This window comes from Argiope bruennichi, chromosome 9 (genome assembly GCF_947563725.1).
Source record: "Argiope bruennichi chromosome 9, qqArgBrue1.1, whole genome shotgun sequence".
NCBI lineage: Eukaryota > Metazoa > Arthropoda > Arachnida > Araneae > Araneidae > Argiope > Argiope bruennichi.
Window position 1 is genome coordinate 4,040,836 of NC_079159.1, and position 19,216 is coordinate 4,060,051.

Below are 19,216 nucleotides of genomic sequence, written 5' to 3' on the forward strand. Positions count from 1 at the left end.
GTAATCAGTGTGTGAAAAAAAAGAGAGTTTTTTTTAAAAAAAATCTATCCAATTTGTCATCATTGTTTAGGAACGGTAAATAACCGGCTAAAAAAAAGATTTAATTGATTACGTGAAAAGGAGTTTAAAAAATTCGTTTGCAACAAAACAGAGAGCTGAGCATCTCCCCCGAGAAGTTGGAATTCTTTTTCTTGCGGAAGACACGACTGGGAGCGTTTTCCCAGGGATCCCCAAGAGCACATGCGCACAGCTCCATTGTAGCCATTCGTCCATGACCAACCAATGGTGTAGGAGAGCAGGGGTGGCCGTGAATCCTCTTCACTCGCTCTCTCCGCATCCTTCCGATTCAGCAGCCGCACGGTGAGTACTCTCTTTCTTTGCTATCTCCTCTTCAATGTAGGCTGCGGTCTTTGCTTTTATCCAAGGCCAAACGATTTTATTTTTAACTTGTTAAAGGATTATTAAATATATCTCTGTGAGTGATATCGTTATAGAAATCTTGTAATATTTCTCTCAATTCTCATTAGGAATTTATCGTATCAATACAAAATAAAAGTCATACAGCAATAAATGTGTGTTGACTGGTTTTTGAATGAAGAAAATAATTCATTCAAATATTTTAATGGATATTTTAAAAATTCATTGACAATATCTTGTGCATCTTGTTTTTCCTTTCTAGAATTTATGAAGAAAGCTGTTGTTGAAATAGAGATTTTTATTTGATTCTCTTTCTAATGATCATACATAACAGAATCAGCCAGGGAAATCTGTCATGCTGGACGAAGATAGACATATACCTTTCGGTCTACATCATTACCTTTTAGCGTCAAGAAATTCAAATAGAAATTTTTTTTCTCTTGATGTTGAAATTGGTATGCCTATAAACATAAGAATAAAAATGAATGATGGGTTCAATCACTTCCACTTTCATTTACATTTTTAATACTGAATGGCGGCAAAAGTCAATGAGCTGAGGTCTGCCATTTTAATAATTTTATATTTATATTGTTTCATTGGAAGTTATTGCTAATATTTTCTTTCAGCGTTTTTTTTTTTTTTTTTTTATTTTTTATATATGGCATTTCATTTTTTTTTTCTGTTCGTAGATCACTCTTTGTTTCAATCTCGTTTTAGTGATTAGTTTTGATTTGAGTATTTGTGAACATTCATACAGGGAAAATTCCACTGGAGGGAACGCAGTTTTGATTGGTACTATATATTTATATATAAAGTGTATACTGCAATATATATATTTTTTTTCCATTTCTTGACAACTCTGCCAATGTGGAGTTATATTTTCTTCTACAGCTTTCAATAGTTAATCTGGCACAACCTTACTTGAAATAGTATTAAGAGCCCATTAACATGAGCACATCTATTAATACATATGACAGTTTCCTAGTGCTTCTTTTTTCTAACGATTCATATAGAACAAACATCCTTTATCTTTAAGTCAGTGGATGGAAATGTTGTTCTATGTACGAGAAAAATGTATAACATTTTATTTTATTTATTTATTACTATTTTTATTTTTTTAATTTCTTTGTTATTACGTGCTATTATAGTTATGATCTTTTTAAAATAAAAAATAAGGAATGACATTTTTTCCTTCGAAATAGAAATTATTTATGTGATAAGAAATGGATGCTAGTCTTATGGAATCATCTTAAAAATTCTATATCCTGAAAACGTTTTGTTTAGATAAAGGGATGACTTTATTTTGAATCCACACAAAATTTAGTCGATAGACCTGAAAATCGGGGAAAACATTTTATATGCTTATGCAAACGAAATGTAAAGGCAATAACAATGCGAAAAAGAAACGAACTATTTATTAAAAAAAATTTTGAACGGTTAAAAAAAAAACGTTATTGTATATATTGTGCTCGGAATTTTTTTCGCTTGAATGATTTTTCTTGCAAACTGAAATGAAATCATTTCTAAGTGAAATAAAAAACATATATTCTAGCTGTCAGATATCTCTACTCTGCCGGTAACCATAACTAAAAAAAAAGTAGAAAGGCATACTTTCAAAAGTCAAGCAGAGGGCTTGTCCCAAAGCTTACACGATGCCCATTTTTTCCCTTCTGTTGATTGTTTTTGTTTCTGAAGATTCATGACTGAAAAATACATTTTTTTTTTTTTTTTGGAGAATCATTGATTCAGTCGTTGATCATACTATTCCCGGGTATTCATTATTGAGTCGTTTTGGATTTCAATTGACGGATATCATTGCCAGTAGTCGACTTAACCGAAATGGCCTATTTTTATCTCATTCAGCTACGACTTCAAGCTTTGAAACATAATATCCGGGATTATGCTCAGACGTTAGGTAATTACTAAAAAAGAAGAGAAACCCCTATTTAAATCCGTTATATGCGTTGCCATCTCTTTCATTTCCCCTAGACATTGAATAAGATCTTCATTCTTCGAGCTTAAAAAAGAATAAAGCATGAATGAATCCCGTAAAACTTATTTTTTCTAAGGGTAAAATTTCTTTGCTTCAGTCATATCTTCTTCGCTCTAGTGAATAACCAGCCAAGGATTGTTCCCCTCATTTCTTTTAAAGGATTTATCTTTTTTTTTTTTTTTTCTTTCCCTTGTTAAAATTTTTTTATGAAAGTGGATTGTGATATAATTGCAAGAAGTCTCACTTACCTCGTTTGTTTTTGTATTGCGGCTGACAGGAATGCTTTTTTTCCTTTTTATCAATAATATCCGTAAGTTTCAACACATCTTCTTTTTTTTTTAAATCTAATATATAAAAATGAATTTTTGTTTGTTCGTATTTTATGCGCTGCCGTACCATTCATCCGATTGCGATAAAACTTTGTCAACTGATCGCTTTGAACCTAGAAAATACCTATTTTTCAGTTATATGTTGGTTGCTTACGGGTCTAACAGCCAAGACATTTATTTGTTTTTGCTGAAGACGAAAAAACAAATATTGTCTACCCTAAAGTATACTTGAATAATAAAATCAAAAAAAAAAAAAAATAGAATAAATATTTTTTGTACTTCTCCGTTATATATCATTCTATTTCATTGAATGCATTCACAGTCGACAAGGAAATAATTATCATTCTTTCTATCATTCCTAATTTCAAATTTCAAACGAATTTCCAACATTGTTTCTTCTGCGGCAGGAAAGCGCCGGTCACCAGCTAGTAGTATAGTAAATGATAGTTTCTTTAGCCATGAATCATGACTTTTATAGAGTCATTGGACGTAAGATCACAAAACTTTGATATTTCTTTTTGTCCGATTCCAAAACCCCTTCGCATGTAATGACAAGTGCGACTCTCGCATCGAATGATTGTGTTTTTAATTTTAAACCTGCAATTCAGTGAAAGTATTAAAAATTTTAAAATGCAAAAATCACTTAAAAATGGTTTAATATGTCAAGTGCTCTTATATGATTATAGGAATTAAAATAATATTCCAAATAATCTTCTAATTCGGAAGTTAAATAAATGTATAGGTCAAGTATCTAATATTAATAAGAAAAAGTACGTAAACGTAATGTTAATCAAAGCACATTATGAGAATTTATCAAATAACTGTATTAAAAAAGATTTTTTTAATTGCAAAGGTTGACAAAATGTAATACTTTAGTTAGTATTTCCATAAACTTTTAAATGTGACATTATAATTATGACATTTGTAATATTGATTTAAAAAATAATATCATTTTTCAGTGACATTATTAAGGATTTTTTTTTTTTTTTACAATTGTGATACTAAATGCACTCATGTCCATAAATTAAGGATAATGCAAGTTCAGGAAAAGAAAGAATCAGAAGCAAAACCAATGTGACTTATTTGTAAAGCCTATTTATGAAACAAAACATAAAGAGCAAAAAAGATACTTTACGTTTGATATCATTAATAAAAATTGCGATTTTTCGCTCCCTGGAGCAAATTTAAAAAAGCAAACAAATTATTTACAAAAAACCAATATTACATGGTTGGTATGATGGTAAATACATAGTATGTCTCTCAGACGATGCAATACAGTCCGTACAACGCCTACGCATGCTGAGTATTAAATTAGCGATCTGATATTGGGGAATATTACACCACTCATCAAGCAATGCTCTCCGAAGTTCCGGTAGACATGTAGGAGGTGGTTGACGGGCTGCAACTCGTCCGCCAAGCATGTCCCACACATGCTCTAGTGGATTCAAGTCTGGTGAGAATGCTGACCAGTCCATACGGGTGATATCCTTCGATCGAGCGTTGTCATCCATAAACACGAATTCTGCACCCATGGTGCCCCGAAACAAACGTACATGTTGTTCCAGAATGACGTCCCGATAGATTTGGCTTGTCATGGTTCCAATTTGAACATGCAGGTCAGTTCTGGAATCCAGAATAATTCCTCTCCAATCGAGTAATCCTGCACCACCGAAATGGTGTCGTTCATTGATGTTCTCTTGGTGGTAACGGGTACCTTGCGCTCTCCATATGAAAGTCTGGTGAGAATCAGACTGCACGCTAAACCTGGACTCGTCGGAAAACATCACACAAGCCCACTGTTGCGGTGTCCACAATGCATGCTCTCTACTCCAGGCTAACCGCAGACGACAGTGAGTTGCAGTAAGTGGAACACATCTGACAGACCTACGAGCATAAAGACCAATCTGCCCTAAGCGTCTATACACGGTTTGCCTTGAAACTGTAGTACCAGTGGCTGAAAAGAGTTGATGAGACAAGCCTGATGCTGTGCTCCGTCTGTTTCTTCTGGCAGTAACTGCCAAATACCGCTCCTCATTCGGCGTTGTAACTCGGGGGCGACCTGCGCTGTAACGTCTACTAACATTACCATCATCTTGTAATCATTGCCAAAGCCTGGAGATGACACTGGGAAATTCCAAGTTCCTCGAATACTTCCAGCTGGATACGCCCATATTCCGGACGGCCGATAATTCTACCACGTAAAAAAACCATCCAAATGCGCCCTTCGTGTCATAACTATGCGGTTATTGCAATGAAAGGCTTATATAGCACTTGCGAACAATTTTACTTCTTTGCCTGTATTCCTTATACATCACTCTCTGACACTCCCGTCATTGTGACGTACTATAAGTGTCCTCTGGTGGCTTCCTGCAATTTGCATATGATTTTTGAAGATGTACGTTGTCATTTTACGAGTGATATATGTATTTTAGAGTACGATTTCGACGTGACTCTAAATTATCCTTAATTTATGTACATGAATGTATTTTCGAATTGAGACATTTTTGAAAAAGCCCATATTTAATATTTACTAAATTAATTTAATAAACTTACTTACAGAAATATCTGAAGAATGAAATAAATAATAAAAAAATGAAATATATATTTAAAAAGAAATTATGTTATAAAAATTAGATAGATTTATTTTATTTTACCCTCAAAAGAGCTTTTGTGCCCATTATATTCTGAAATTGATTCAATATTATTTTTTAAAACATGGCAGCAATCAGCTTCCATATTCACATTTTAATGTTTTTAATTTTATATAATCTCCCATGTATTTCGCGCCTTGGTGAAATCGTTCTCAATCAAACAAGATTATCAGACTACTACTCAAAATAGGAGTTAAAAAATATATTACACCTTATTATCCAGTTTCTTAAAGTGACGCGGCATTTTTTCCCCATTAAAATATAGTTAAGAGACCTCTTGATCTTTTTAAAAAAGTCACAGAAACATGTTCATCGATTTCCTTTTTCTCTCGGAACTTATCCAACGGGGGGAGGGGAGAAGTTCACCTCGTAATTGAGGATGAGAAGCTTCCAGCATAGTGGTTGATTCCCGCCACCCTTGTGGGCGTACGAAAGAGTGGGGGTGGCTACCTCCCATCGATGTCGGAACTACTTCCATAGGTAAGGGTTGTACCGTGGCTGGTGATGGCCCCAAGGAATCAACCACGGTTCCCGCCAGTGTTGCTGCCGTGGCAGTCCGGTCATTCAAGTTTTTTAGTGTGCCTTCAGGCGGGTCGGAGTAGTCAGCCTATTCTCTCGAAACTTTTGTCTTTCATAAATCGTTTTAAATCTGGACCGAAAGTCGCATTTTCTTTGATTTTGCCTTTCAACAAATGTGGAAAAAAACTCGATTAACTATCGGAACTAATCATCATTATTATCTAAAATTTTAACAAATTATTTCACCAACCTAATTTAGTATGAAAGAGGCCTTATTTTGGATCCTCTTTGTTATAATCGCGTTCCTTATTTCTAAATTTAGATTTTTGTTTAGGTATCTTCTTTCCATATTCATTACTGCCTTCAAATCTGCGATTCAAATCACCAAGGAAGCAGAATTTTGTATTTGTATAGCCTACTGGCTGGTTTTGTAGCACGGTTAAAAATTATAAAATTTGTCACTAAAATTTTTTATCATTTATTTTAAAGAGGAAAAAAAAAATCAAAACTTTGTATGAACTACAGCAATTGAAGCAGCAACGTTATCATTTACATTAAATCATCTTTTAAAGTGTTTTTTTTTTTTTTTTTTTTTTTTTTTTTTTTTTTTACTAAAATCAATATATGCCTTCCATTGAAACAGATCATTATCAATGCTGGAAAATCAAGGAGTTAAAAAACATCTACAGATATAATTTCGTTACTTTTTTATTGGTATTGTATTTTAAATTTATTATTATATCTTATTCAGAAATTAGTATTAAATTCTATAATAATATATTGCTTACAATATTATTTCACTTTAATTTAATTAAATAGCTCTCCACTTTTTTTATTGCGAAAAATCTGAGGATAATTGAGAAAAACCAATGCTCTTTTTTTGCAATCAGTTGTCTATAATTTACTAAAAAACATCTGTCACTCTGAAATTCCCAGATTCGTGTTGATATGTGTTACCATTAAGGAGAGCTTCATTTACGTGTGTTTGACTGTGAATTTTTTTAAAAATTATTATGTCTTAAATAAATTGGGCAAATAATTACTAAAGGAATTTTATGTAATAGTTTTGTACGCATTGGCGATTTTACGCGTAAGTATTGGAGGTGCTTGCCTCGAGCCTCGAGTATAATAAGCAAGTAATCGGTCTAGTAACTTTATACGAAGTTATTAGATCGATGACTTGTTTACAACAATTTTTTTATAGAGGAAAAAAAAAATCCTCAATTATTTTGGACCGTTCATTTCATACTCTCAAGATCTACCCCTGATTGTATACTTAAACAAATTTTAACGAACTGCTTGCTTGATGCGATGCTATAAATTATTCAGAAAAGTAAAATATATTCCAAAAAGTATTTTCCTACCTTTTTCTATTTTTAACAGCAAAGTTAACATCTTTTCGACGCATCAAATTTAAAAAATAATTGTTTTTTTATTTAAAAAAAGGCCAAATAATATTTTAAGAGATTAAATTTTATTCTTTATTTTACCTTCAATTTTAATTTTTGTTGATAAATAAAATCCCTATTTCATTCAAATATTAAAAAAAAAATTTTTTTAATGAAAAGTATATTTATGCTAACATAATACATATTAAATGTGCAGCAACAATTTAATTTTGAAATCCACTTTGCATTGAAGAAAAAATATAATAGTTATTATAAATAATGTATTTAAATGTTAAAGGATATATGCAAATTAAGTCATGCGACATCACTTAAATAACTATATCGACTCTAATAAAAAAAACTCATAAAAAAAATAAAATAAATTTTAAAATTCCAAAAAAAAAAAAAAAAAAATCCAGTTTGAACATAATACATTGGGGAAAAGTGACCTTCAAACTTATTTTTATAGAATCTAAAAACAATATTAAATAATTCATCCTTTATTTAACATGTTTCTTATATCATTTTATTGCAATGTCATTATTTTTTAAACCGTTCTTTTTTAGAATTGCTTCTTTTACTGTCCATTGTTTTTGCAATTTTGGAATTTCAGCTGTATTATAATAATGACAATAAACCTCAAAACGTTAATATATCAAACTGCATTACAATCAAAAGTGTTACCGCAGATGAATATCTTTACTACGCCCATTCCATAATTTCTACTGATAATAACTTTAACTAATGATAATAATAACTAACTAATAATAATAATAGGATGGATGCTTATAAACCGATTTCACTCGCATATTTCTTTTATCATATAAAAACGAAATAAAAGAGGGTGGAACATTTTTTTAAAATTCTTTATTAGTAATGATAAAGCAGACCATAATAAAAGGATGCATTGTTCTTAAATGCACATCTTTGTTTTCCCGTCTATGAAGTATAGAGAAAGGTCAAAAAGTTCGTACTCCAGATTTGGATGATTCTCCACATTTCCCCGAGTTTCCCCGAAAGACACACTTTTGGCATTGCATCTCTCTCTGAACACGATCACTCAGAAAGGGTTTGAGTGAAGCAGGTGAAAATGGCTCTACGCCAAATGTGTTGATTTTTATTCAAGTTTGAGTGAACTCCATTTAAAGAAAAGCTGAATGTCCGATTCTATGTTAACACAATAACTACAAAGCGAAGACAGCTAGATAGATAAAATTGGGCACACGGATTTAACATCTAAAATCTTGACACCTACCGAATTTGAAACCAAATCCGTCTAAGGATTGACCTTCTATGGAGCTGTACTGCCACAAATAGGTAAAGGCGATACATCCAAAACTTAATGATTAAATATATGGATTTTGTGGCTGTAGGTCAAATTTTGGTTTCAAGCGCTTGCAAAAAATACATCTAAAATATAAATTCTATTTCGGGTACTAATCACATGCCAAAGATGAATCGATCCCCAAAAAACGGCCAGGATAAGATAATAAATTCAACAAAAATTTTATAATCGCACCAAAGAATGCAAATGCCATACAAGGCATTCACGGCTTACTTGAAATCCTCTATTTTATGTGGGGTGATGAGACATTATTGGAGAGCATGCTGGAAAGTCTTGGGAAGAACAGTCCCGCTGATTAGAAATGACTAAAAAACGAACTTTTTAAATTTTAGTTATTTTCTGCTTTTTAATTTTTAATTTATAATTCATTATCCACCTTTGGCGATTTGCTGGGGATATTTGCAATATTTAATTTCAAATAACTCTCTTAGACGTCACTTTGTTGCCGTCAACGAGTTATTTTAAGCATTCAATTGTCATATATATTAGAACTGTGTCATTTTAATCATTTTCTATATGTTCTGTTTATTGCACACAGGAACCTTTCTAATGAAAGTCTCATGACGTCATAGCGCTATTAAATAAGTCATTCCCAGTTCGCTTTCACTTCTCTATTTTATTCGTCATGTAAATGAAGCAGAAATGAAGAATTCTTTCTCCCTAATTTTTAAAAATGGAAAGAAAATCGCTTGATTAAATATGGGATGAAAAATAAAATCGGTCTGAATTTCAGAGAAACAATACAAACCTTTGTTTAAAATAACTATATAGTGTTGAAATAAACTATATGTTTTGTTAAAAAAAAAATTGAGAAATTGTGAAAATTCAGAAAAAATGACTTAAGTACTAAATGAATATCAATGGAAATATAAATTTTTCAATTTCAAGGTAATGTAAAAGTAATTTTGAAATATTAAAATAATGTATTGGTGTTGATGACGTACAGATCATTCAAATTTGGAATTTCCCACATATATGGAAAGGAATTAAAAAAAAAAAGGGATTGTAAAATTCCAATTAAAAAAAACCGAAACAACTCAAGGTAAATAAAAATGTATGAAAATTATTTGTAAAATAATATAAACACTAAAACTTATTCTTTTGTGTCCTTGTTTATATAAAGAAAATGATGAAAATACTGAAAGGAACTTTTCTGATAAGTTTTTGGCAACACTATTATGAAAATTGCTTTCTACTTCGCTAGACATGCCTCCAACTGTTTGAAGTGCGTACAAAATTGTAACATCTTGCTTTGAATTCTGCGAAGACATGCATATTGTTATTTCTTTCAAAAAAATATTGATGTACGTTTTCTGTTCCTCAATACAATAGCTGCTGCTTAATGTGATCACATCGGACTCAAAATTTTGGAAGCATTAAACGATTGATAACAATAACCGAATTCAGTAAAATCAATTGTATTTTTATCATACCAAGACAAAAGTGAAAAAAAAGCACTTACTATGATTGCCTACGACTATTTACTTATTATGATTTATTTCAAAAATATTAATCAAGAAATTTAATATTGACATTTATTCTTTAATTGTTTACATCTTGTTTTTTTTTTTTTTTTTTTTTTTTTTTTTTTTTTTAAATTTGCTAAACGTTAATGCTGGATTTCAAAATATCAAGTTAAAGTACTCGTAAAAGTTTTTTTTTTTTTTTTTGTCACTTCATTTATTTTTGTCGGAACTACTAACGTTTATTGCATAGACTTGCTCATAAAGGTACATGGTTTTTCAAAATTTTACAAAGAGGCTATGAAATTTTACAATATGCTGCAGCATTGCACTGATTAATTTCAATTTTCATGCTTGTTAAGAACTTCAATTTTGTTTTTAACACTCAAATCAATTCCATTTTTTAAAAATCCATTTTGCTTTTTTTAATCCAGTTGCATTCATCGACAGATTTCAAGTCAGACTTAGCTGCACAGCTGTAGGTTTAAATCACTCTAGGTCCAGACAAAATGTTTCTTTAGACGCGCAGAAAGAAATTCCACGAATGCCTATCATTAACGCAGGCTGAAAATGAAAGATAGGACAATTCTCGAATTCAGATCTAATAATATTAAAAGGTGTAGTGACCACATTAAAGAATATTTTTATATACTTTTCAATACATCGATTTGGAACCAGAGGTTTTTATTAGTATAAAGAGAGTGTTAAATAAACTGCGATCACAATAAGTGGCTTCACTTGTAAATTACTATTCATTTCTTTTTTATACATGGAGCAAAAACAAAGTTAACTAAATTAGTTGTACTTTTTTTGCATCATGACTGTGAATTTATTGAAAATAGTTCTTTTTGTGGACTTATAAATTATTTTTTTACAACTATTTACATAAATTATAAATTTGAAAATATCAAAAGTATTGGGGTATCCCATAAGTTTCTTTCCTATTCCTAATATAAAATGAATACACAATACTTACTGTTTAAGATACATAATAACCCTTTGTTCTTTTACCTTCTTCCATCTCTCAGGAAGTCTCATGATGCCTCCTTTCAAAAATTGTTTTGTTTTGGACAAGAAATAATCCTCGTGGTGCGATTTTATTTCGCTGATGGATTTAAAGCGCTTATCGCGAAGAGAATTTTTTAACGACAGAAAGAAGTAATAATCAGATGGAGTGACATCTGGGGAGTATGCAGGTTGCGGTAAAATATTCCAATCAAACTGTAAGAGCTTCTCTCTTAAGGCTTATGCAATATGTGGTCTCGCGTTGTCATGATGAAAAACAACGCCTCGTCGGCTCATTCATTCTGGCCGTATTTTTTGCTACAGCAGCTTTTAATTGATGCAGTTAATGACAGTATTTCGTAGAATTTATTGTTTCACGTTGAGGAAGGAGATCGTAGAAAATGACGCCTTTCCAATCCCACCAAATGAACAAAAGAACTTTTTGGGGGTGTAGTCCCAGCTTGGGGTGCAGTAGAGTTCTGGAACGACTGAAACCGATGACATAGAGGGCTAATAGATAAGCCCTCATATTTACGCAAGCAGAACCAGATAAGGCCATTCTTCGCGCGATGAGACAGAAACTTTTGGGACACCCTAATACATTCAAAATAATGCGGTTTTAAGGTTACTATTTTTTTTTTTTTTTTTTTTTTTTTTTTTGCGCTTTTAAGATTTGTTTAATCGGATAAAATGTTTTAGATTCTTGAATAATAAGAGCTCACAAAATTATCTAGTTCTACAAAATGTAAATTAAATGTTATTTAAATTCAAAGTTTTTATGAGATAAAAATTTTAAAAAATAGATTCTTATTCTTTTATGAACCAACGGAATGTTTTCTCCGAACCTTTTTCGCACGCTGTATAATAAATGTGCTCGTGTATCGTACATCACGAGCGAACAATAGTTACGAAAAAACCTATTAGAGCACACATTTTGGTAATGAATTGATGGAGTGATTAATACAAAAGTATCAAGAAACTGAATGGTATTTTGAATTTTTTTCCGTCCGATTGAAACCAAAATTTAACACAGAACTACAATTGCAGTCACAAAACTCATCAAGATTTCATATATTTAGTCATTGCCTTTCTGAGTTATAGAGTTCATATGCATTTTGAAAGTATGGATTGAAAGATGGTCAGTCCCTTTGTAGATTTCATTCCAAATTTGATAACATACCTACACTTCAAATTTTAAATCTGCGCGTCAGCTTTTATCTTTAGCTCTCTTCTTTGTATTGTTATCATGTTAACTTACAGCCTGATAGACAGACTTCTGAATGAATTTCTTTCAAAATTTGATAGAAATCCGCAAATTTAGTACAATGACCCATACCAAATTTCATAGATTTGACTCAAATCGTTTTGGAACTATCGCGTTCAAAGACAGTTAAAATTCCAGAAAATTGTTTTTTCAAACTAAGGAAAAGGTGAGGGAGTCATCAAAGTCCTGACTTCAATTTTTTTAATAATTTATTACATTTTTCCCTTTGTATCTCGTAAACGAAAAAAATAAAACACATTATGAATAATTGCTAATATAATCATTTAATAAAATTTTTAAATACATATTAGATAATTCGCGTATTATTTAGTGAACTTTCTCTTAATTATTTAAGTACAAAAATGTTGCATTCATTTACATTTCTTTTTTCTTTTTGTTCATAAGTATAGATAGCACAAGGATTAAATAGCACCATTTTACTTAAAGGCTCTTTTGCGTTCCGTAGAATATTGTGGAGTGAAAGTTAGATTTAATAGATCAGTGTAGGGTATTATTTATTTAAACATTCGACTTCCTAATACAGAAAATGGAATGAGAGAGAAAATTGGTGTCGTTTTTATTATCCTGAAAATATTTATTTAATTTAATTTTTTTTATTTCAAAATATTTATCTGAAATTATACCAGAAAGAAAAAAAAAGTAATTCCACCGAAAGAAAACTTTTTTAGGGATTTTTATTTATTTTTGGCTTGTTTTACGATATTTAGTTGAAAGTAGAATGTACTATAAAATGGAATAAAAGTTTAATATTTGTAATGGGTCACGCAAGCCTGTATAAATATGATCACAAACAATTTATGAATTTTCAACGCAAAAACAAATGAATCGTATTTAAATGTTTGTTTTCAAAAACGAGCGAAAGAATTTTCGAAAAGATTTGGAAATCTAAATTGCTAAATGCAATTTCATGCTAGAAAATGTTCGCCTGATGATTTAAAAATAAAGCTTCATTTTTTATACTGCACAGCAATCCGTTTTTGTTAAACAAATTACTTCATAAATTGAATGTGTAGAAATAATATTTATGAACACTTATTTTGACAGTAAAAACTTAAATTCGATTATTGATACGGATTATTTCAATTTTCAGGGCATATTTTTCAAAAACGTATTTAAAAAACGAAAAAATGACATTAAACGAAAAAACATCAGCTCCACGTTGTATCTTAAAACCTATGAAAGAAAAGGAAGGGGGAAAAAAGGAAAGGGAAAAAAAAGGTAATGGAAAAAAAAGTGGGGGTGGGTGGGTTCATACCACTGACGAAGGAGAATATGAAGCAGCTTTTAAAGTAACCAGTTTTGTCCGATACTTGACATTTTTTTTTTTCATGTTTAAAAACTCATGTCACCTTTTTTGGAACTTTACTTCCAACATGCGATGTTTTCCCAGGAGAATAAAAAAAAACTTGAATTATGAATTGAAACTGCTCATTTCTTTCAAATACATCTTTCGAAAAATGTATTTCTAGATTCTTTTGAGTCGTTATGAATTATTTTTAAAAATAATCATTGAGTTGATTATTTTATAAAAATAATCATCTCAATCGTAATATAATCGATTTATAATCGTAATATAATTTAAGATAACAATTTTTTTAAAAAATCATCCATCATTAAATTGGCCTATTGTGAATTTGACTGAATTAGTTTCTTAATGAAGAATCTGTAACATATTAGGATTTTCCATTTTGTTTTAAAACAATTCTTACTAGTCAAACAAAAACTCTAATAATTCACTTTTGAAACATTACATGATGACAATTTTGACTATTTAATTAAAGTATATTTTCTGGTAAATAATATATTTGATTTTCATTCTCTTTTCCTTTCAAATAAAATGAGTGTCCGTCTATCATTTGCCTTATGAAATGCATCTCCGTCATGAAGTCCATGACCTATTATCCCTTTTGCATCATTGTTTGTCACTTTAAAAGCAATTCTTTTCATTGTTTTTTGTTTTACTTAATATTTTTTTTATCAATACAATTCCATTTCTTACGTTAGTAAAGTATTCCTCATCACCATTTCTCGAACATTATCAAATTTGTTGAATGCGCTTATTGCCTTTCTTGTCCCTTGGAATGATCAGTCATTATAATAATAAGCATTATTAATGAACATGATTTAATCTAAATTTTATTGACATATGATTGATATATAAAATATTTAGATGATTTTACTTCAATTATTTATTAAATGAATTATTATTTTTTCCTAAGTGGATGAATAAAAGTGCTTAGTGTCCCACTGTGTTGGGCAAACATATATTTCGAAAAAAAGTCGCTGAAAACTGATTTAGGGTTGAAATCTTTTTTCTCATTTTCTGCTGTCAATACCTTTAAAAAATAGCCCTAGATTGTTTATCCTATTTTCGTGCATTTATCGCGTTTACTTTTGTATTTTCTGTAACAACCAAAATCTATGCAACTTGTATTCTATTCAATGAACAAAATGTAAACTGTCATGTATGCTAGGTAGACCGAGAGACGATACGATTCGTTTTACATACACGCAAAGAACATTTATTAGTATTAAGATGCACAGGCACGAACGAGCATAACAACAACTACACCGAACAAGTACAAAACTAAGAACTACGGAACTCAAAAAGGTAAGAAAGCAGGCGCGCGTCACACAGCCTGGAAGGTTCTTTTATAATCTGGCTGTTGCCAGATACATAACAGTTCCTTTCTCTAATCTGGCTGTTGCCAGATACATAACAGTTCCTCCCCGACAAAATATAGAGTCACAGGACCAGTCTCTCTGGAGGTCTCCTGATTCGGTTTGAGCGTCGGAGTGGTACATCAGTTTTCGGCTTTCCGGAAGCATCTGGTACAGGCCCAGGTGGCATCTCATCACTTGGAGTGGCAGATACAGGTACATCCTTAGGTTCAGGGACAACTTCAGGTACAGGTGCAGCAACATCATCGGATACTGGCTCATCTGGAAAATTCAATTCTTTATCGTAAATTGGAATTTCAGTATCAGCTTGGGATAATTCAATCGACTTCCCACATTTCCTTATTTGATCTACGTGTCTCTTCCAAATTTCATTTCCAACTTGTATGCTATAACTCAAAGTTCCATCTCGGTTTATAATTGTTCCAATTTTCCATTTGTTAGGTCCGGAATAATTTCTTACGGCTACTTTCTCCCCTTCCTGAAACTCACGCAAGATAGATTCTGTGTTAAGTCTCGAACTCTGTTTCTGAACAACTTTGTCTCTCAAATTTGGTTTAAAAAGATCAAGCCTAGTGCGAATACATCTCTTCAAAAACAAGGCACTCGGAGTTTCTCCCGTGAGTGAATGTGGAGTTATTCTATACTGTAATAAAAATCTTTGTAATTTCACATTTAGATCTCCAGAATCACCTCTACTGGATTTCAACGAAGCTTTGAACAACTGCACTATTCTTTCTGCCTGTCCGTTCGAAGCAGGATGGTAAGGTGCTGAAGTTATATGTTTAATATTATTCAGTTTCAAAAAATGTCGAAATTCGTAACTAGTAAAACTTGCGCCGTTATCACTAACCAAAGTTAAGGGAATTCCATAATGAGCAAAAAGAATACGAAGATGATGAATTGTAAAACTAGCTGTAATATTTTTCATCGGAATGACTTCTATCCACTTCGAATATGCATCAGAGACTACAAAAAACATTTTACCCATAAAAGGACCAGCGTAGTCAACGTGTATCCTTTGCCAAGGTCCATTTGGCCATTCCCACGGATGTCGATTTATCCTTGCTGGTTCGTTCCTCGTTGCGATACAAGCTGAACAGTTCTGAACAAAATTGGCTATACTGGCATCCATACCTTGCCAATAGCAGTAGCTTCTAGCTAAGGCCTTCATTTTGACAATTCCAGGATGTCCAACATGAAGTTCTTCCAAAACTTGATTCTGGTACTTTTCAGGAATGCATACTCTATGACCATACATTATGCATCCATTTTGCAATGAAAATTCAGATTCTCTACCTTTCCAAGGCACAGGTAATTCAGTTCCAGATTTTAAACTTTCATACAGTTCTAACAATTTCCTATCAGTTTTAGTAGCTCTAGCTATGTCGGTTGCTGTAACAGGCATTAATTCAACTTGCGAAATATTTGTCACGTCTGCTTCAGTCAAGTACTCACAGCCCTTGTCAACTGCTAGTGGTAACCGTGAAAGTGCATCTGCATTGCCATGATTCTTTGTGTTTCGATACTTGATTGTATAACTGAATGCTTGGAGAAAAAGTGCATAATGAACCATTCGTGTTGCTGATAGACATGGTAAACTACGATTAGGTGCGAAAATTGATACTAGGGGTTTATGATCGGTTACGAGATCAAAATGTCGACCAAATAAATATTGATAAAATCTCTTTACTCCCCATACGATACTCAATGCTTCCTTGTCTATCTGCGAATAATTACGTTCCGTTTTAGTCAATGACCTTGATGCAAACATTGCTGGTTTTTCTGAACCATCTGGCATAATGTGACTTAAAACTGCTCCTATTCCAACTGGTGATGCATCAGTTTGTAATACAAGAGGTAACTTAGGATCATAATGGCATAAAATTCGGTCTGAAGCAATTTCTTGTTTCAATGCCTTGAAAGCTTTTTCACATTCTGCAGTCCACAAAAATTTAGTACCTTTCTGCAGTAATTTATTGAAAGGAGCGACACGAGTAGATAAGTTGGGAATAAATTTTCCGTAGTAATTGACTAACCCCAAAAAACTCTTCAAATCAGATACAGTTTTTGGAACTGGTACCTTCGTAATTGCATCGATTTTTTCTTGTGTTTTGTGGAGGCCAAATTTATCAATTGTATGACCACAATAATTCACAGATTTCTTAAAAAATTCACTTTTCCGCTTATTTACTCTGAGACCATATTCTTCTAGTCTCTGTAATACTAATTCTAACCTTTCAAAATGCTCTTGATCATTTCTCCCCGTTACGGTAATATCGTCTAAAAATACGTGTACCCCCGCGATGCCTGATAAAACTTGTTCAATGGCTCTCTGCCACACTGCCGGAGCTAAGGCTATACCATAATTCATTCTCTTGTAACGGAACAAACCCTTGTGAGTATTGATCGTCAATAGATGTCGGTCCCGCTCATCAACTAACATTTGAAGGTATGCCTCAGATAAGTCGATTTTAGTAAAGAACTCCCCTCCTGCCAGTTCAGCAAAAATGTCCTCGATACGGGGTAACGGATATTGCTCAATTTTTAGTCCCGGGTTGATAGTCACCTTATAATCACCACAGATTCGTAGGTTCCCATTCTGCTTGATAACAGGAACAATTGGTGTAGCCCACTCACTATATGTCACCGGCTCAATGATGTCTTCTGCAACTAACCTCTTAAGTTCAGTTTCTATTCTTTCTTTTAAAGCAAATGGTACTGGTCGAGGTTTAAAAAATACCGGTTTGTAATTAGGTTTCATTTGAAGACGGCAACAAAACTTTTCCAGTTTCCCGATACCCGGAGAAAAAATGTTCTCATACTTTTGAAGCAAGATATTTAATTTATTGGTTCGAGAATTACAATTTCCAACCCGAACTGCTTTAATTGAGCTCCAGTCTAATTGGAAATTTCTCAACCATTCACGACCAAAAACTGCATTTACTTTTGCATGTACCAAATAAATAGTTTCTGTATTAATTTGATCTTTGTATTGAATTTGCACCACTGCTTGGCCAGCTGCTGTTATCATAGAATTATCGAAATTCCTAAGCAATAATTTGGTAGGCTTAATGGCTACATCCGGACAAAGTTTCTTAAATTCATTCACATTCATACAACTAATAGCAGCACCAGTATCTAATTCAAATAAACACTTATTCCCTTCAACAAAAATTTCTAATAAAATCTTATCCCTTGCATGTTGTGGTGATTTAACGCTATTAACTGGTACAGTTTCAGAACAAGATTCTATTTGTTTAACTGTTTCGTTACGTTTTGAGCGGCAGACTTTTGCCAAATGCCCGTTCTTTAAGCAATTCCTACACTGAGTGTTCTTGTGCTTACATTCGTGAGCTAAATGTTGAGTACTATCACATCTGTAACATTTCCGAGATTTATCAAACTTCTTTGTAGGTTCAGATTTCTTAAATTTAGAAAAATCTTTTTTGATAGTTTTATCTTGCGAACTATGTAATTTTTTTATCGATACCATTTGATTCTGAATTTCACGCACATCTCTCTGAGCAGATTCCATTGCGAATGCAATGCTCTTAGCTTTTTCGTATGTTAACTTATCCTCTGCTAACAGCTTTTTCTGTATATTTTCGTTTTTGAGACCCATCACCAATTTATCACGAAGCATCGTACTTAAATTGTTCCCAAAGTTACAGTGTATCGACAGTTTTTGAAATTCGGCACAATAATTTGCAATGGACTCACCTTCAAATTGCTTCCTCTTGTAGAAACGAAACCGTTCTGTCATCTCCAGTGGTTTAGGATTCAAATGTTCCGAAAGTAATTTTACGATATCTTGATAAGTCAATTCAGAAGGAATGTTGGGAGTGGCTAGATTCTTTAACAATTTATACGTTGTTGCTCCCATAAGGCTTAAAATAGCAGGGACTTTCATTTTATCTTCGATCCCATTAACAACGAAGTAAGATTCTAAACGTTCCACATAACTGGACCAGTCTTCCACAGACGCATCATAAGATTCAAAACTAATGTTCGAAGATCCCATCCTCGTCGCCAAATCTTTTGTCATTTATGCTAGGTAGACCGAGAGACGATACGATTCGTTTTACATACACGCAAAGAACATTTATTAGTATTAAGATGCACAGGCACGAACGAGCATA

At 32.3% G+C, this 19,216-nt stretch overlaps 2 protein-coding genes across 2 annotated transcripts in view; one reads left to right on the forward strand and one right to left on the reverse strand.

Moving 5' to 3' along the window:
• Positions 1 to 276: 276 nt before the first annotated feature.
• LOC129985334 (very low-density lipoprotein receptor-like) overlaps positions 277 to 19,216 on the forward strand; it is a 109,529-nt gene continuing 90,589 nt past the window's right edge. Inside the window, exon 1 of the mRNA XM_056095322.1 lies at positions 277 to 360. The gene's annotated coding sequence lies outside the window, so the exon portion shown is untranslated. The remainder of the gene's footprint in view (positions 361 to 19,216) is intronic.
• On the reverse strand, positions 15,142 to 19,098 carry LOC129983949 (uncharacterized protein K02A2.6-like). The gene has a single exon (XM_056093680.1). It carries the CDS (start codon positions 19,096 to 19,098, stop codon positions 15,142 to 15,144), a length of 3,957 nt encoding a protein of 1,318 aa, XP_055949655.1.